The sequence below is a fragment of the Bubalus bubalis genome, chromosome X (assembly GCF_019923935.1).
Source record: "Bubalus bubalis isolate 160015118507 breed Murrah chromosome X, NDDB_SH_1, whole genome shotgun sequence".
Classification (NCBI taxonomy): domain Eukaryota; kingdom Metazoa; phylum Chordata; class Mammalia; order Artiodactyla; family Bovidae; genus Bubalus; species Bubalus bubalis.
Genome location: NC_059181.1, coordinates 36,982,768 through 36,999,950, shown reverse-complemented (window position 1 = coordinate 36,999,950; position 17,183 = coordinate 36,982,768). Strand labels below are relative to the sequence as shown.

Sequence of the window (17,183 nt, the reverse complement as noted above, 5' to 3'; positions counted from 1 at the left end):
CAGATTTGGCGACCAGCCTGTGTTGGATGGAACCCCACCTCTGCCGCTGACTAGCGGTGGAACCTGGAACAAGTCCCACAGCCTCTCTGTGCCTCAGTTCCCTCAACTGGGGAGGAGGAAGATGATATGGTGCCTAGTCTTAAGTATTGGTACTAAATGACATATATGGAAAGGGTTCATGACAGGGTGGACACTAAGTGATCAAGTAATGCTAGTTCTTATGTCCTTTTAGTCATCACAGGGTTCCGGATCAAGAGTAACAAAGGATCCAAGCTACAGCCCACGGAAGTGCCCCATTTCCTGATATGTCTATAATCAAGCAATTATGAACTGGACTCAGCTTACAAAAATCTGGCTTCCCCAACCTGCTGTCATTTCAAGCCAAACTGCCGGGTTTACTTGTGCAATGCACAACACACCGCTGCTTACAAACCAGGGACCACTCAGATTTAGACTGGGTAAAATCCGGTATATGCATTTTGTTCAGTGAGTATTGAATGAAAAGATAAGGGGACACATTTTCTATCCGAGAAATCTCCATCTTCATTTTTTTTTTTAACCTGTCACTCTGTCGTATGTTAAAAAGTCTGATGAAACCGAGTATTGACAATAATGTGGGAATGCAGGCACCCCCGAATGCTCCTGGAGGGAATGGAAATTGATGCAACCTTTCTGGATAGCAGCTTGATAATCTCCATCGAGTGAAAAACAGCTATAAACTTTGACTCAGCAATTGGGTTTTAAAAATTTATCCTACATATATACTTGTAACAGAAGGCAAAGATACAGACACATATATGTATATATTACATGTAAATGTCATATATGTATATATGTACATTATATGTATTACTGTGTATACTTGACAGCATTAATTCTGATAGCAAAAAAGGAAAAACATTGAATCAACTTAATGTCTATAATGGTTAAATTGTGGTATAGCCATTAAATCAAACCAATATAAAGAATGAGACCTCTCTATGCTGTGCTGTGCTTATTCGCTCTGTTGTGTCCAACTTTTTCAGACCGCAGGTACTATAGCCCACCAGGCTCCTCTGTCCATAGGGATTCTCCAGGCAAGAATACTGGAGTGGGTTGCCATGCCCTCCTCCAGGGGATCTTCCCAACCCAGGGATTGGACCCAGGTCTCCTGCATTGCATGAGGATTCTTTACTGTCTGAGCCACCAGGGAAGCACAAGAATACTGGAGTGGGTAGCCTCCAGGGGAACTTCCTGACCCAGGAATCGAACTGGGGTCTCATGCATTGCAGGCATATTCTTTACCATCTACCAGTGGAGAAGGCAATGGCACCCCACTCCAGTACTCTTGCCTGGAAAATCCCATGGATGGAGGAGCCTGGTAGGCTGCAGTCCATGGGGTCACTAAGAGTTGGACACGACTGAGCGACTTCACTTTCACTTTTCTCTTTCATGCACTGGAGAAGGAAATGGCGACCCACTCCAGTATTCTTGCCTGGAGAATCCCAGGGACGATGGAGCCTGGTGGGCTGCCGTCTATGGGGTCGCACAGAGTCGGACACGACTGAAGCGACTTAGCATAGCATAGCATAGGGAAGGCAATATGAAAACAAGGTGTGTCACATATATATGCACACACACAAGTATCACATAAATGGGCAAAAATACAGGTAGTTTACATAACCAGAATATTTCTTAAAAAGAAAATGTTTTATGTTCAAAGAGGACTTTTTAAAACAAGCATACCTTGTTTTATGCTCTCTGCTTTATTGTGCTTTGTAGACATTCCATTTTTATTTATTATTTTACAAATTGAAGGTTTGTGGCAACACTGTGTCGAGCAAATCAGAGTCATTTTTCCAGCAGCATTTGTTCACTCTGTCTTTGAGTCACATTTTGGTAATTCTCCCAACATTTCAGACTTTTTCATTATTATTATATTTGTTATGATGGTCTGTATCAGTGGTTTTTGATGTTAGCACCATGACTAATGGTAGGCTGAGAGGGTTAGCATTTTTTAGCAATAAAGTATTTTTTAATTAAGGTATGCACTTTGTTTTTTTTAGACATAATGATTACACACTTAACAGACTAAAGTATAAGTGTAAATGTAACTTATCTGCACTGGGAAATCAAAATATTCATGTGGGTTGCTTTATTGAGATATTCACTTTATTTCAGTGGTTTGGAACTGAATCCACAGTATCTTTGAAATATGCCTCTATATCTTCCTGGATCCTCTTACTGTTTGTGTTTCCCCTGTATGACAGTAATAATTTTAAAGAAAAACTTGGGGAAAAAAAACTCTCAAAACAATCTAACATTTATACCTTCAGGAACTGGGGTCCAGGGCAGGGGGAACCTAAGCCTAAAGTTGGCAGAAGAAAGGAAATTATAAACAAACATTAGAGCCAAAGTAAATGAAATGGAGAACAGGAAAACAGGAGAAAAGAATCAATGAAATTAAGAATTGGTTCTCTGAAATGACAAAATTGACCAACTTTAGCTAGACTAAGACAAAAAGAAAATTCAACATCAGAAACTAAAGAGGGGACATTAAAAATGATACCACAGAAATACAAAATATCTTAAGAGACTACTATGAGCAAGTAATTGTATGCCAACAAGTTGGACAACCAGAAGAAATTGATAAATTCCTAAAAACATGCAACTTACCAAGAGTTAATTATGATGAAACAGAAATCTAAACAAACCAATAATGAGTAAGGATACTGAATCACTAATAAAACATCTCCCAACAAAGGAAAGTCCAGGACCAGATGGTTTCACTAGAGAATACTACCAAACATTGAAAGAAAAATTAGTGTCAATCCTTCCCAAACTCTTCCAAAAGAAGAGGAGGGGCCACTTCCAACTTCATTTTATGAGGCCAGAATTACTCTCATACTAAAAAGTCAGAAAAGGACACTACAAGAAAAGAATACTATAGGCCAATATTCCTGATGAACATAAATGTAAAATTTTAACAAAATACTAGCAAACTGAATTCAAGAGCACATTAATGGGATCATACCCAAGGACTTAATCCTTGGGATATAAGGATGGTTCAACATATGCAAATATGTGAGGCGATGGATGTGTTAATTAACTATATGGTGAGAATTCTTTTACAAAGTATACATACATCAAACCACAATGCACACTTTAAATATCTTACAATTTTGTCAATTATACCTCAGTACAGTTGAAAAAATGAAAATAAAAATGTATACATAGTACAAAGGACACTGCATGCCACATAGTCTGTTCAATAAGTGATGGAAGGAATAAAAAAAAAAGTTTTCCTTTAAAAATGTGATACATCACATTAATATGGAAGTGGAAGTGTTAGTTGGTCAGTCTTGTCCGACTCTTTGAGACCCCATGGACTATAGCCTTCCAGGTTCTTCTGTCCAGGGAATTCTCCAGCAAGAATACTAGAGTGGGTTGTCATTCCCTTCTCCAGGGAATCTTTCTGACCCAGAGTTCGAAACCGGGTCTCCTTCACTGCAGGAAGATTCTTTACCATCTGAGTCACCAGGGAATCCCTCACATTAATATAATTAAAGATAAAAATCATGACTGTCTCAATAGATGCAGATAAAGAATTTGACAAAATTCAACATCCTTTCATGATAAAAAGTGAACAAATTGGGTATAAAAGGGATATACCTCAATGTAATAAATGCCATATATGACAAGCCCACAGCTAACATCATATTCAGTGGTAAAAGGTTGAAAACTTTTACTCTAAGATCAGGAACAAGATAAGGCTGCCCACTCTCACTCTTATTCAACATACTACTGAAGTTTTAGCCAAAGCAATCAGGCAATAAAAAGAAATAAAAGATGTCCAGATCAGAAAGGAAGAAGTAAAACTTTGCTGATGATATAATCTTACATACAGAAACTTCTCAAGACTCTACCAAAAAATTGATGGAACTAGTAATTCAGTAAAGTTGCAGTTATAGCATCAACATACAAAAATCAGTTATGATTCTATATGCTAAAAAAACAACAAACTATCTGAAAAATAAAGAAATCCCACTATAATAGCATCAAAAATAAAATACTTGTTAAACTTAACAAAGGAGGTGAAAATTTTGTACACTGAAAACTGTAAGACTTTGATGAAAGAAATTAAAGATAAATAAATGGAAAGACATTCTGTGTTCATGGATCAGAAGGATTGATATTATTAAGATGTTCATACTACTAAGGGCTTCCTTGGTAGCTCAGATGGTAGAGAATCATGAAGTCGCTCAGTTGTGTCCGACTCTTTACAACCCCATGAACGGTAGCCTACCAGGCTCTGCAGTCCATGGGATTTTCCAGGCAAGAATACTGGAGTGGGCTGCCATTTCCTTCTCCAGGGGATCTTCCCAACCCAGGGATCGAACCTGGGTCTCTTGCACTGCAGACAGACGCTTTACCATCTGAGCCACAGAATCTGCCTGCAAGGCAGGAGACCTGGGTTTGATCCCTGGGTTGGGAAGATCCCCTGAAGGAAGGAATGGCAACCCACTGCAGTGTTCTTGCCTGGAGAATTCCATGAACAGAGGAGCCTGGTGGGCTACAGTCCATGGGTCTCAAAGAATCAGACACAATTGATCCTTTACCAGAACATGACTGTAGTAATCATACTGGGCTTTCCTGGTGGCTCAGTCAGTAAGAATCTGCCTGCAATGCAAGAGACCACCTGCAGTGCAAGAGGCCAGGGTTGGATACCTGAAGATCCCCTGGAGAAGGAAATGGCAACCCACTCCAGTATTCTTGCTTGGGAAATCCCATGGACAGAGGAGCCTGGCAGGCTACAGTGCATGGGATGGCAAGAGTTGGACACGACTTAGTGACTAACCACCACCACTACTCAAAGCTATCTATGGATTCAATGCAATTGCTCTGAAATTTGTAATGTCATTTTTCACAGAAAGAAAAACAGAGTCCTAAAATTCATACAGAACCAAAAAAGATCCCAAAGAGCCAAATAAATCTTGAGAAAGAGATCAGAGCTAGAGGTACCATACTTCCTGATTTCAAACTGTATCACAAAGTTATATTATCAAAACAGTATGGTACTAACATAAAAACAGTTCAATGGAACAGAATCAAGAGCCCATAAATATAGTCCCACATATATGGTCAATTAACATCTGATATGAGAGCCAAGAATACTTAATGGGGAAAGAATATTCTCAATAATAAGCAGTATTGAGAAAACTGGATAACTACATGCAGAAAAATGAAACTGGACCCCATCTTACACAACTCACAAAAATGAGCTTGAAATGGATTAAAGACTTAAATACAAGATCTGAAAATGTAAAACTCCTAGAAGAAAGCATAGGGGAAAAGCTCCTTTACATTGGTCTTGGCAATGATTTTCTAGATATAACACCAATAGCACAAGCAACAAAAGCAAAAAATAAGTGGAACTACATCAAACTAAAATGCTTCTGCACAGCCAAAAGAAACAATTAACAAAAAGAACAAGCAACCTACACTGTAGGAGAAAACACCTGTAAACCCCATTTTGATAAGCGGTTAAAATTCAAAATATATAAAGAACTCATACAAAGTAAACAACTCATTTTTAAAAATGGGCAGAGGAACTGCATAGACATCTCTCTCAAGATGAAATACAAACAGCCAACAGTTGGATGAAAAGGTATTCTGTATCACTAACCATCAGAGAAATGCAAATCAAAACCACAATGAGGTATATTCTCACATCTCTCAGAATGCTGCTGCTGCTGCTGCTAAGTCACTTCAGTCGTGTCCAACTCTGTGCAACCCCATAGACGGCGGCCCATCAGGCTCCCTCATCCCTGGGATTCTCCAGGCAAGAACACTGGAGTGGGTTGCCATTTCCTTCTCCAATGCATGAAAGGGAAAAGTGAAAGTGAAGTCGCTCAGTCGTGTCTGACTTTTTGTGACCCCATGGACTGCAGCCTACCAGTCTCCTCCGTCCATGGGATTTTCCAGGCAAGAGTACTGGAGAGGGGTGCCATTGCCTTCTCCATCTCTCAGAATGGCTATCATCAAAAAGCATTAGCGAGGATGCAGAGAAAAGAGAACCCTGTACACTGTTGGTAGTAACCTAAATCGGTACAACAACTACTGACAGCAGTATGGATATTCCTCAAAAAAGTAAAAAGAGAAATAGCATATGATCCATCATTCCCACTTCTGGGTATTTATCCAAACAAAATCAAAACAGGATCTGGAGGAGGTGTAATATTGTTGACAAGAGTCAAGGAAGTGGGAAGTCATGAGACAGACCTTGGTAAGTGAGCCAAAAGGCAGACACTTTGGTAACCACCCAACAGCCATTCCCTCTTCCTTTCTTGAAAGAATCTGCATCCACTGATAAGAAGCTGGAAATAAAGAATACGAGCCGTTCTGGCCTCCCCGGAAACCAGGAGTGGTCAGAGCTGGGTTGCTGACCAAGTGCTGGGCAATGAGGCAGAATGGAAATTCTTTAAGGACAGACTGTTCCATATGATAAGAAAAAAATTCAAGGAAAAAAAAAAAAAACAGCCTCGGTTATATGAGAACACAATGCTTGGAAAGGCAATAGCCATCTTGCAATCCTGAAGAGTGCTACAGCTCACCAAGGCTTCCCTGGTGGCTCAGTGGTACAGAATTCGCCTGCAATGCAGGAGGCGCAGGAGCCACCAGTTCTATCCCTGGGTCACGAAGATCCCCTGGAGGAGGGCATGACAACCCACTCCAGTATTCTTGCCTGGAGAATCCCATGGACAGAGGAGCCTGTCCTTAGGGTTGCAGAGAGTTGGACATGATTAAATCAGCTTAGCATGCACAGCTCACACACCCAGAACAGCAGAGAAAAAGGCTGGAGAGGGCTTTGGTTCTGATGATTTTCCTGAGTTACTTAACCAATCCTGGAATGACCTAGCTCTACAATCCTTGTCAAGTGAGGTCATAAGTGTTCCCGTTATTTATAAATCACTTTCTATCAGACATTCTATTATATCCAGCTAAGGGCATCCCCATTTAGCTGCCAACCACATGCTTAGGAATGAGTTAAGGACCCAGTGAACAATCTAGCAAAAGGCTTTTTCCTTTAATCATGGCAGGAAGATAGATTCCTTGGGCATAATTGTCTATGTGATGCTCAGAATCACTTTTGATTTTTTGTTAGTAGGGGCATAACATGGATTTCATTAAGCAGCTACTCTGTGCCAAGCACTACACTAGGCACTTTATCTTGGGTGAGTCATCACACCCACCTCCAGACCAGTCCCCTTTGGCCAAGAAAAGAAAATCGCATCTCTATTTTCCCCAACCTTATTTAAACAGCTTGGCATTTCCTTTTATTACAAATGCAGACCACGAAACACCAGGAGTACTCGTGACTTTGGCACCTATAGAAATCACAGATACGATCATGTCACACTGCAGTTGTTGAAGACATCTCGAAATATCACTGCCCCTCATCACTGCTGCAAAAGTACCATACTCCTTAGGCCGCACTGCAAAACCGCATTGAATGTGTGAATCAAGCAGCACATATGCTAGTGCATCACACGTTTTGAAAATGTTTTGGTAACTGAATGTTAAGATAATTGGCTTCCTTTGTAATCCTGCGTGTTTTATTTTCTGCATCTTAAAACGTTCTTCTCAAAAGAAGTACTGGAGGTTTTACCAGATTTACAAAGGAGTCCTTGGCACGAAAGGGGTTTTTAGATTCCCTCTAAAAAGTCCTCCTGTGACCTTTCTTAATACTGTTCAATCCACTGTCTATACAGAAAACCAATCTGTATCATTGTTTTATAAGGTGAATCAGATGAAGACATTCCCCTATTCCCAAATGAAACAAATGCCCAACTCCTAACTTTGCCCAGCCAGACCTGCCTTTCCCCTGCTCACAGCTCCTCCCTGGCCTCTAGCCCTCTAGCCTTTGCTCACTCTTCTCCATCCGGGCCACCACCTTCCTTTTCTTGGAAATCACCAAGCAGTTTCCTGCCTCGGGGGCTTTGTCCTTGCCATCCCCTCAGCCCGGAATGCCTGCTTTTAAGGCAGCTGCTTCATTCTCATGCTTCAGTGATGAGCCAGGACGTCACCTCCACCGAGACTCCTTCCCCGCTAATGTATGCCAGGCAGCACCCCGCCCGCTCCCACCCCGCCAGCACTTCCTGTTTACTTCCTTCTGAGAGCACTTCTGACAACATAACTGTATTGATTTTTGTTCACTGCTCAACCCTGGCATCTAGCAAGGTTCCGGGCATACGGAGAAACCTGACATTCACTGAGTGAGTGAATGACAGAATAAGCGAAGGAGGAAGCTGTCATTTGTCCATTTTACAAGTGAGGAAATTCAGGCTCCAAGATGTTAAAATTATTTGTCCAAGGTCACCAAGGAGCAAAAGTTATTATTTTAACTGTGGTTCCCCAAGCCTCCCCCTTAACCCCACCACCATTCTCACTTCCTTTTCCCTGCTACATTTCCACCAATCTGGAAAGCAGAACAAACCAATGCAAGTGTTTACAGTGCGATTTCTTAAGACTTAAGTGCTCCATTTCTTAAGGATATCTGCCTAACAAACTCTCTAAGGCAGCAGTCCCCAACCTTTCTGGCACCAGGGACCAGCTTCCTGGAAGACAATTTTCCCATGGGTAGGGGGCGGGGATGGCTTCAGGAGGATTCAAGCACATTACATTCACTGTGCACTTAATATTTTTATTATCGTCACATCAGCTCCACCTCAGATCATCAGGCATTAGATCCTGGAGGTTGGTGACCCCTGCTCTAAGCTATTTCCCTGGAATATTTCCAGGAAGGCCAAATTAATAAAAAATATATTATCTGGAGAGAATGGTTCTGTCTCTATGTCTCTCTGTCTACATACACACACTTTTTTCCATCTCTGAATCTTCTAAACAAATACAAACAATAAAATCAGATGTAAGGAAGAAAGTTCAGAAAAGGGTAAATGAAGGAAGAAAAAAATACAGATAAACCAAATGTAAATTTTAGTATATAAGAATACAGGTGATACGGTATTGTACACAAGCTATGTGGACCATAGTTCTGACCATATGCTTCCTAGGAGTCAACATAAAGTGAGCAACATGATCAGTTATACAACTCATCCTGGAGATTTAAAAAGATTCAATTCATTTCCAGGAGGAGCACAACTCTTCCTGTTTCAAAGCCCTGACAGAAATTCCTCTTGCAGGTTGTTAAAACAAAAGTATGGTAGGATATAGTAATCAGTATTCTAAACTACAACTTTATGAATAAATACACAAGCTTCACAAAACAGCATCTTAATAGATGGGGCTGGTATAATGCCAAAATCCATGCAGTAATGTATTACTGCCTTGCTATTCAGAGCGTGATCCCTGGACTGTCAGCAGCACCTTGACAGAAATTCAGAGTCTCAGGCCCAATACCAGGTCTGCTGAAACAGAATCTGCATTTTATTAACATGATCTGTAGGTGATGCCTATAATGTTAAAGTTTAACAAACACTGGTCTAGTGGTTAAGCTTGCTTTGAGGTCAAATTTGTAAGAAAGTAGTGTTCATTCACACATTCAACAAATACTTACTGATACCTTGGCAGTAGGAAAGGATTTTTTAAGCTCTTACGAAAACAGGAAAGGATTATTTTAAACATAATATCAAAGGCACCACCATAAAGGAAAATACTGGTAAATGGGATGCTATTAGAACTGAGAGATGAAGCAAAGCATTGAAAATATTTCCACCACAACCAAAACAAGGAAAGTTGAGAATCCACATATGTACCAGGTACAATCTTAATGCTTAAGTCCATCAATGAAATGGAAACCCTCTCTTATGGAGCTACATTCTAAGTGAAGAAGACGTAAAGAAAATAAGTTAAATGAAGCAAGAAAAGGGCCTAAGTCAGGGGACAGGTGGCAGTCTTAAATCGGGTGGATAGGGAAGGACTCATTTAGGAGATAACCCAGACAAGGTCAGAGAGCTAACTATAAAAAGAGATAGGGGGAGAGTATTCCAAGCAGAGGGAATAGCAAGTACAAACACCCTGAGACAATAATGCCTGAAACAGCAAGAAGGCCCGTGTGGTTGAAGCAGAGTGAGCAAAAAGTAGAGTAAGTAAGCTGGGGTCAGATCACATGGTGCTTTGTCAGCCATTTTAAGGATCTTGGCTTGCACTGTGAGATGAGCAGCCACTGGAGAAAAGGAAATAGGGAGCCATTGCAGGACGCTGAGCAGGGTAGTGACATAATGAAAAGTGTTTATAAGCAGCCTGGTTTCTCAGAGATACATGGAATGGCTGGAGTGAGAGAAACTAGCTGAGAGTACTAATCCCAGTACAGGGTGATTCACTCATTCAACTATTTATTAGGTGGCAGAGATGTGTCAAGTAGGGTGGGGAGGAGTTAGACCAGGGTGATAACCGAGGGCACTGCCAAGAGGAAAGTGAATATAAATGACATTGGAGAGAAAGAAACCCAGGGCAGAATGACAGATTATTCATAGAGAAATGACAGAAGTTCGCAATTCAATTTAATCAAGGTTTATGGATCATCTACTGATGACAAAGCCATATGCAGGCTAGGACATGGGGGTGGGGATGGTGCAGAAGACTTGTATTTTCCCCTCAAAGGGCTTCAAGCCTGGCATGCTTAGCCTCTGTCCTTTCATGCCTGAACTTTTTGGATGACCACAGCTGAGGCTGCCACTGAGACTAGCTGATTTGCTCAGGTTAAGAGCTTTTCTTTGCTTTTTAAAAAAAAAAAAAAAAAAAAACAGCCTTAGAACTTGTTCTGTCTCCTGGGAGCAGGGGCTAGAGCACCTCAACTTGATTAGTATAAAAAGATAGATCCAGTTTGGCAGCAGGGCACAAGAGAGGTCTTAAGAAATGTCTTTGTGGATCAGCACTGCAGACTGGCCCTGGGCCACCAGTCTTCAGGCAAGGAGTCCTTCTGATCAGTTGCCACCTGCACATGACCTGATGGTTCTCCCACTCTGCCATTCCATTCTGGAGAAAAGCATAGAAAGGGAAAGCAGCATGTGTAAGGAAAACAACTAGGGGGAGAAATCCCCACAAACTTGAAAATCGCCTGCCACCAGACTGCAAGGTCTGAGAAGCAGATGCAAATATAATGCAAATGATATGTAAATAGCCTGGTGGCCTTCTCAGAGGTTTTCTACAACTGGAAAGGCCCTTGGGAAACTGCTAGCTGGTAACAGTGACTCCAAAGCAGAGTGAACTATTTCAAGACAACTTTGTCACACAACCCTTTGCTTCCCTGCTAGCACAGTGTACAGTCTTTGGTAATCTTTCTCACTTGAATTAACCTCATCTGCTATAAATTAAAAAAAAAAAATCAAGACTGCCTCTGTAGAGGTTATCTAAGTTAATTACACTTTAAAAACACTGTGTACCTTTAATTTGTCTTCAAACGCTTCTCTCACCCAAATGGAGCCAAGTTAAATGTGTCACTTCCTCCCTAAACAGTATTTGGCTCCAGTGGGTTATGAATGAAGTGCCTCTCTTTCAGTTCTAGTTACTATGATCCTTTGGAGGACTTTTTTCCCCCCTACACCACAGAAACTGGCACTCTCTCTTCTAATATCCACGCGCTGTATTCAAAGTGAATCCAGGAAAAAAAAACAAAAACAAAAACAAAAACCAAACACATATAGTTGTGAAATCCAATTCACTTCAAGGAGCCCCTGGAAAGCTATTCATTAAGAAAACCTGCCCTGTCAAGTATGCGGTCGTCTTGACAATCCTAACGATTCATTTTAAAATGGGGGGGGGGGGGGAGAGAAGCACTTTCGATTACAATAGTGTAGAATTGTCTACATTTATGTATTTAAAAGAGGACACTCCCCTCAGACATGCATTTTATAAGACCCATGCAATTTACTGAATAGAAAGCAACACAGGAAGCACATACAGACCCGGGGGTCGCAGAAACAACTTATCTTCACCTTAATGATGGAAACAATACTAGCATAGATCAGCCCATTCCCAAACTTCTATGACTTTCTAGTACTCTGACATGCGAGGGTACTTCAGCTTTTGACAGGAGGGTTTAAAGGAAGGGAAATCTCTTTCATTTGGGATATTAAAAAATCTCACTTGAAAAGACCTCCAGACAACACCTGGGCAAAGAGGCATTTGGGGAGATGCCATGTCTCAGTAAAACACGAACAAAGAGCAAAGGCGCATAATCCCAACTGAGAGACTGAAAGCAGTGGGGGGAGGGTGGGGCGGGGGGAGACGGACAAAAGCAGGGGATAAACCTCAAGAGCCTCAAGAAACCGCAGAGTCAAAAGAGTAACAAAGAGAGATGGAGAACAGCCGGGGCGCCGCTCCCGGAGTCGGGAGCCGGGTGGTAGGACGGCACGCGCCCCCTTGTGGCCGGGGTGGCCTCTTACCTCTTGGGCGAGTTTCTGCTTGAGCACTAGCGCGGCGCACAAGTAGCCCGCGCGGCCCACGAATAGCTCGTCTGAGCCGCACTCGAGGAAGGAGACGGGCGCGCAGACGGCGCACAGAGCCCGGAACTTGCCCAGCGGCTGCACGTAGTCGGGCCGGCCCAGGGCGTGGTACACGAGCGTGGCCACGGCGTACACGCCCGCGCCCCCGAGCAGGAAGGCGGCGCGGGTGTCGGCGTCCGGCTCGCCCCACTCCTCAGCGCGGGCGCACGCGTCGATGAGGCGCTTGGCCAAGCGCAGGTAGCGCTCCCGAGCCCCGGCAAAGAGCGGGCTCTGAGAGACGTGGTAGAGCATGTAGGCCACCCCGGCCACGCCGCCGTACAGTCCCCACTGGCAGCTGCTGGCCGCGGCTGCCGCCCCCCGGCCCTCCGGGCCGCCCCCGAGTGGGGGCAGCTCCTGGAGGATGCGCTCGATGGTGGCGGTGACCAAGGGCGCCACCGCCTCCTCGCACTGGCCCGCCAGCAGGCTGCCCTGGTAGTCATCGAAGCGATTGGCAAAGCAGCGTTTGGTGTCCATGCTGCCGCCCGTGCCCCCACCAAGGCCGAGCCGGGGTCTGCTGGAGGACGCGCCTTGCAGTCCCGCGCACCACCTCTCGCTCTTTGAGGCACTCGGATGGCGGTGGATACAGCCGGGATGGAGCGAGGAGGCTGAGACGGGAGGTGACAAGAGGAGGCGGGCGCGAGGAAGCAGCGCGGAGCGGATTGCCAAGTGGGGCACCGGACTGCCGCGAGGCTCCCTAGTGGCCCCGGCGAGCGCGGGGGATGTGCGTCGTGCGCCCCCCTCCCAGAGGCCGCGCCCTCGCCGAACCCGCCCCCTCCTGCGCCGCCGCAGCTTGGCTTCCTCGCCAAGGGGCCGAGGTGATCTCCGGCAGGACCCACGCGGGGGCCGCGCCACTCCTCCCGCTCCGCCCCCGACTCCTCCCCTCTCGGCGGAAGGCCAGGGACGCGCGGGACAGCGAGCCGGAAAGCCGAGGCTGGGCATACGCACACCTGGCCGGGAGGTGAAGACCTCGAGTCCCTCGTGTACTCCGAGGGTCAGCAGATCAGCATCACCTGGAGCGCGTTAAAAATGCAGAGGCTCCTACTTCGCCTCCGACCTAGTGAATCACAATCAGCATATTTAGCAAGAGCCCCAGGTGATTCGCATGCACAGAAAAGGTTGAGAAGCCGCGGAACTTGTAGAGGCTTCTGGGAAAAAAAGCTAAGCGCCCTCCTGAAAGTTGTGTTTTCGTCTCGGTCACTTTGGCGTTCTCAGTCTTCTGAGTGTTTCATCCCAAAGGCTGAGGGATTTGAATGCAGTAAAACGATGAAGTGCCCCATAGGGAAACTTTTCCTCAGCCTTGGCTGTCGGGTTGTTTTTCTCGGAATCCCCAGGAGTAGAAGTTCAGAGAACCACACCAGGATAAGGTAAGGAATGGAGATTCTGTCTTCTAGAGACCAGCCCCCCAGACCTATTCAGGCACCTTGTGGACCCCATAAATGACCTGAGGTCATTAACCAGTGAAGTTAAGGGTAAATGCTGCTGAGAATTTTAATTCGGCATTTTGAACCATTTTCTGTGTGTCCTTAGTTATTTCCTTCACTCTTTTATTTCTTTCCCATGTTTTTTTCCTTCTGTCCCCCTACCCCCAACTCATCCCACCTCAGGCATATTTGAAGAGGAAAAGTTAAAATTTTACATAACCTCCTGCTCCTTCTGTCTCTAACTCAGCTTGCTCCTTGCAAAGTCTGGATCACGTAGGTCACGTAGTGTCAGAAAGTGGGGACTTACAATACTAGGAACTGGGGTTTATCTCACTCACCCTTGTCCTGCTCTTTGCAATTGCCCAGCCCCTACAAACCTGCTTAATCATGCTTGTCCGTGTAAAGGTCAGGGATCCCCCTCCCCATCTTGACTACTGTTCCCAGGCATGGGAAACCCCTTAGTTTAAACCAGCCTGTTAGCAGCTAGTGTTGCCCACTATAGTAGGTCTATAAAAACTCTGTAAACCCTTTGTTCGGGGCTCAGAGCTTGGAGTGTTAACTCCTCTGAGCCCACTGGCGTAATAAACCTGAGTTCTCCAACTCTCCGAGTGTGGTGCTTGGTTTCTTGAGAAGTCGTTTCTGCAACATTTTCAGTGTCTCCTGTGGGTCTCAAACCCTGAAAATAGATGGATAAACAAAATAGACATGGTCCTAGATGTTGGGGAGGTTACAGTCCAGTGGCAAACACAGAAAGTGAACAATGACACAAATGAATTGCCTTTCTTTTGCTCAGCTGTTTTGAAATGACTCTTCCTTTCCCAAAGTGTTGGCCAGTGAAGGCCAAAGAGGTCATCTTTCCCAGGGGTATTTGCATTTTGATAGGGACCGAGCAAGCCACGAAAGAATAAGTGACTCATGGAAAAGTTTCTGACACTCTGGGGAGAGCAACTGCTCCACTGACTTGAAAGGCCAGTTTTGCTTGGAGGTAATTTTTTTCCTCAAAAGTGTTAATAGTCACAGTGATTTTGGAAGCAGAGATGAAATAGCCTGCTGCTCTGTCCTTGCTTGATATTCTCTGGGGAGGGAGTTCAGTTGGCCAAGATGATTGCCAGGACTGACATCCAAAGAATGGATGGTATGGCCTCCATTCTCCTGTGAGTGCCAGAACAGGTTCATTTTTCATTATAATAATAAAAAGCTAAGTCCACTTGTAGGCAGGGAGTTCATTGTTGGGCTAAGGGTGTCAAAGGAGCAACTGGAATGTTTGATTTCTTCTCCTGGCTTCTTCCTCCTCCATCAGCTGTAGTAGGCCTTAGGAGTGATTTCTACCCCTTTAAGCACAGAGACATTGTTGTAGCTGCTAAGTCACTTCAGTCATGTCCGACTCTGTGTGACCCCATAGACAGCAGCCCACAAGGCTCCCCCATCTCTGGGATTCTCCAGGCAAGAACACTGGAGTGGGTTGCCATTTCCTTCTCCAATGCATGAAAGTGAAAAGTGAAAGTGAAGTCGCTCAGTCCTGTCCGACTCTTAGCGACCCCATGGACTGCAGCCCACCAGGCTCCTCTGTCCATGGGATTTTCCAGGCAAGAGTACTGGAGTGGGGTGCCATTGCCTTCTGTGACATTGTTGCAGGGAGGAAGCCAATTCTGACTCCATGTTGGAACTGTTCCTTTGACTTGCTTTTAGTTGCTTTTGTTATTATAATCATACAGAACGGTTTGCCTCAGAGGATCCTGCCCCTTTGCCTGACTGTTAAAGTGCCTTTGTTCAGAACCCTGTCCACCTGTGAATGGCAGTAAGAAAGAAATTAACACATCCCCTGCCTGAAACTTGCCATGCTAGGAAATGTTTGCAAGATTAATGGCCTTTTTACTTTGCTTCCTCACTTTCCCTCATCTCTGACCTATAAAAGAACCTGACATCCAGACCCCATAAGATGGTTATTTTGAGGCACTTGCCTGCCATCTTCTCGGGCTGCCGACTCTCCAATTAAAGTTTCTCCCTCACCCCAACACCTCGTCTCTTGGATTCATTGGTGTATCATGTGACAAGCAGAGCAAGCTTGGACTCGGTAACAACATCAAATGCAAACCTTCATAGGCAGAAAGGAAGCCATATTCCACTTTATCCCCCCCCTCACCCTTGTCATGAATCTCCAGGCAACTCGGTTAATTCTGACTGATTATCCTTCCACACTGCCCAGCACCAAGGTAGTGCCAAGAGCAATGACAGGGACATGGGCTGATTACTTTCAAAATAATACTGGAAGCAGGTATCCAAGAGAAGGAGCTCTGCTTTTTTACCAGTTGTGTCCCCCTGCCACCCTTGTGCCCTGCCTTGCCCCCAAATGCTGCATTACAAGCAACCACAAAATCTTGTGACATAGGACAATAAGTGGATTGCTCATGGGCCTGGGATTGTGGCGAGGTTCTGGGAGTGGGCTGACTGTTGCTTGGGGAGACTGGGTCGACTAGGCTCTGGTCCATGTCTCTCATCCTCAGTGCTTCAGCCCCGGCATGCCTGCCTTGTGATGGCAGAGGAACAAGATTCGAGGGGGAACAAGCAGGACTTCTGTAGGGCTGGTCTCAGAGCTGACACATTGTTGTCTGCCTTATTCAACTGGAAAATCACACCAGGAAATACATGGTGTCTTTATGGAACTCCACAGCTACATGAGTACATGTGTACAGGGTAGGGTGAAGTATTAGGGTTCCAAGGAGTTTCTTTTGGACAGTGATACCCCCAAGTAGAACAAAGGCCATCAGATGATTGAGAAACAGTCTGGTTTTAATGCAGGAAGGGAGAACCCCTTCCAGGGCCCAAAAGTGGGCTCTTGTCTTACACTTGGATATGAATTGTTCGAGGAGACACATGTGCTGACAAAGCAAGAGACTATTGGGAAGAGTCGCCTGGGCAGAGAGCAGTAGGGTAAGGGAAACGAGGAGAACTGCTCTGGCACGTGGCTTCCAGTCTCAGGTTTTATGGCGATGGGATTAGTTTCCGGGTTATCTTTAGCTAGTCATTCTGACTCAGAGTCCTTCTTGGTGGTGCACACCTTGTTTAGCCCAGAGGGATACCAGCGAGAAGGATTCTGGGAGGTGGTTGGACACATGGTGTCACTTTTTGACCTTTCCTGAACTCTCCCGGTTGATGGTGGCTTATTAGTTCCGTGTTCCTTACCAGGACCTCCTGTCATAAAACAACTCATGCAAATGGTTACTATGGTGCCTGGCCAGGGTGGGCGGTTTCAGTCAGTGTGCTTCCCCTAACAGTT

General features: G+C 44.6%; 2 protein-coding genes across 8 annotated transcripts in view; one reads left to right on the top strand and one right to left on the bottom strand.

Annotated features, from left to right (window-relative positions):
- Positions 1–13,442, bottom strand: part of LANCL3 (LanC like 3) — a 121,481-nt gene extending 108,039 nt beyond the window's left edge. The window contains exon 1 of one of the 2 annotated variants that reach the window (XM_044937105.2): positions 12,387–13,442. In XM_044937105.2, the coding sequence (XP_044793040.1) occupies positions 12,387–13,424 (1,038 nt within the window). In that variant the 5' untranslated portion in view covers positions 13,425–13,442. The remainder of the gene's footprint in view (positions 1–12,386) is intronic. The other variant, XM_006066431.4, reaches the window with a different exon arrangement.
- A 126-nt stretch (positions 13,443–13,568) lies between these two features.
- Positions 13,569–17,183, top strand: part of PRRG1 (proline rich and Gla domain 1) — a 356,881-nt gene continuing 353,266 nt past the window's right edge. For 2 of the 6 annotated variants that reach the window (XM_044937109.1, XM_044937108.2), the window contains exon 1: positions 13,577–13,849. Coding sequence is in view for 1 of the 6 variants with exons in the window: in XM_044937107.1 (XP_044793042.1) it covers positions 13,749–13,849 (101 nt within the window). In the remaining 5 variants the exon portion in view is untranslated. Of the gene's footprint in view, positions 13,850–17,183 lie in introns of all 6 variants that reach the window. The other 4 variants (XM_044937113.1, XM_044937112.2, XM_044937111.2 and 1 more) reach the window with 3 other exon arrangements.